Genomic DNA, 2,384 nt, shown 5'->3' with positions numbered 1-2,384 from the left:
GTAGGGAAAACAGAATCTGCACCATCACTGCACATTTTGCTGTATTTTAACGCAAGCTGAAAATGCAGTGTCCAATTTTTCATGTTGTGAACCAGCGAAAATTCCTCTGTGCCACATTTTCTTTCTGTTTATAGGAATTATCCGAACTGCCCTTCCGAATATGGACAGAGAAGCTAAGGAAGAGTATCACGTAGTAATACAGGCAAAAGATATGGGAGGACACATGGGAGGCCTCTCAGGGACAACCAAAGTGACAATTACACTTACAGATGTCAATGACAACCCACCAAAGTTCCCACAGAGTAAGTAATGACAAAATCCTTACTCACATTCACTACCAGCACCCATATTTGTATATTCTCACACGTATTCAAATCTTCAAAAAGCAGTAATTGATACATTATCACAGCACACGTGAACAGCTAAATATGGCTTACACATTTTTGCCAGTAGCATATAGAGCTTTAGTATATGGATTATTTGCTTTGTTGTGAAGTGTTTGAGACATTTTTTAAGGTCAGGATTAGATTACAAAGATTTCTAAGTCTATACTTCATTTTTTAAACTACTGGACCATGTTATATTAGAAATATACCTGTAATATCATCAGGGAGACATAGTCTGGACTTCTTGGTTCATGTAGAATGAAGCTCCTTTTCTTGAGGGCTTTCTTGTGCATTAAATCAAATTAGTCAAAAATACTAGAAAATGTACCTGCCCTGTAGCAGTGCTGGGATAAACCGGTTTACTTTTCTTCCCATTTTCATAATTGTAATATGGATGTAAAAGGTATGTTAAAAAAAGCAAGCAGTGTTTGCTACTCTGCTCAGGCTACAGGAACTTCAAGAAATCATGGCAAGGAGACAGAAGGAAGTTAAAACAAAAATCTCTGCATGTATTGTGTAGGAACAGTCTTCTATGGTGTGAAAGTTGGAGTCTGCAGTAGTCACAATAGCCTGTTTATAACAGAAAGCTCTCCAGTTAATTCACAGTGTTTGAAAGAAGTCTGCAAGTGGTCTCCTGTCATGCCTCTCAGTACTCCAAGTTCATAGCTGTTTACGAGCATAGTTGTGATAGTAATTTTCAATGAGTGAATCCACTTTGTTTTTTGATGAAGATGGCCAAAGGAAAGGAGACGTGCTTTATGTTCTTACAGCTGTCCTTCTCAAGCCTGAAGTCTCTTGCCTTTCTTGGCCTTTGATGAAAGTCTTGCGTTCTATTAACAGCTCCTGATTATGCCTTTTCAGGTCTTTGACAGACCTTCAAGTGAGTGAGCATCATTTGTTTTTCACATAGCCTTTCATTTTGAGTATTGGTGCTTCATCCTTCACTTCTATAAACACTCTCAGTGAATGGTGAATGTCTATAAGAATAAAAATTAAGACTGGATGCTTCTCAAGGCTTACATTTACCATGGCAATACAAACTAAATTTAGTACAATTACATTTTTAAATTGGTGGTTGAAGTGTATTGCTGGTGGTCAAATAAAGTAATTTCTTTATACCTGTGCAACTTATTTTTCACACATTAAATTAATCAGGGCTGACATTAACAGATTCAGTCTTCACAGTAGGGTGGAAGTACATTAATGGACCCACACATCTGTTCTGCATCTCATCTCCACATGGGTTTGTGCTCTTTTTTTGGAGTGCAGTGTACACACCATCCCAGCCCACCCTGTTTCTCCTCTGAGCAACTGTTGCGACACTGATACATCCTGGATGTGACCGTCTCTCTAACAGCTCTTCTTCCAAAGTCACAGCTTCCTCAACCCTCACACAAGAGTTTAAATAGCCAGTCCCTAAATGTGAAAATCTGTGAAGCATTTTCTACCATTCTAATAGAAAAATGTTGAATACTAAAAACGTCATCTTGTACATACCTGACAAACGTACATTTCACTCTAAATCAAACTTCAGTACATGGTATTTTGTTGAGTAGCTCCACCAAATGATGGGTTTTTCTCTACAAATTCAAGCCACTTTACTGAGTGTCTTGGGAGAAAGTTTAAAATTACCAAATTGCCTAACAGCAGTTACTCAATCACCCCTAACGTAAAACCTTAATTTGGAACACTTTGTAACTCAAAACTAGGATTTGACCTGTTTATATAAACATCCAAGTGTTTGCTTTTTTTTATTCTTCTTTTCTTTTTTTTTTTAGTTTTTTTTTTTTTCTCATTGATCAAACCCTTAATGAGTTATATGCTTAAATGTTGGGTTCTTTGTGACTGGAGTTAGTGACCTATTTTGATGACACGTGCCAATTGTTTTTATAGGTAATGAGCCAAATCCCTGCCTGGTGTAAGTCGCCTGGTGTTCTGGAGGAGGGAATAAATTAGATTATTTTATTTTTTTCATGCTCCACCCTGTTCCCTCCCCCC

The 2,384-nt window shown here is 37.5% G+C and overlaps 1 protein-coding gene across 1 annotated transcript in view; it reads left to right on the top strand.

Moving 5' to 3' along the window:
* Positions 1-302, top strand: part of LOC104501151 (cadherin-11-like) — a gene marked incomplete at its 3' end in the record, with an annotated part of 21,140 nt that extends 20,838 nt beyond the window's left edge. The window contains exon 5 of the mRNA XM_010144916.1: positions 135-302. Within this exon, the coding sequence (XP_010143218.1) occupies positions 135-302 (168 nt within the window). The remainder of the gene's footprint in view (positions 1-134) is intronic.
* Between the last annotated feature and the right edge of the window lie 2,082 nt (positions 303-2,384).

This window comes from Buceros rhinoceros, unplaced genomic scaffold (genome assembly GCF_000710305.1).
Source record: "Buceros rhinoceros silvestris isolate BGI_N320 unplaced genomic scaffold, ASM71030v1 scaffold18620, whole genome shotgun sequence".
Lineage (NCBI taxonomy): Eukaryota > Metazoa > Chordata > Aves > Bucerotiformes > Bucerotidae > Buceros > Buceros rhinoceros.
The sequence above is the reverse complement of the archived record's forward strand: the minus strand, read 5'-3'. Positions and strand labels throughout refer to the sequence as shown.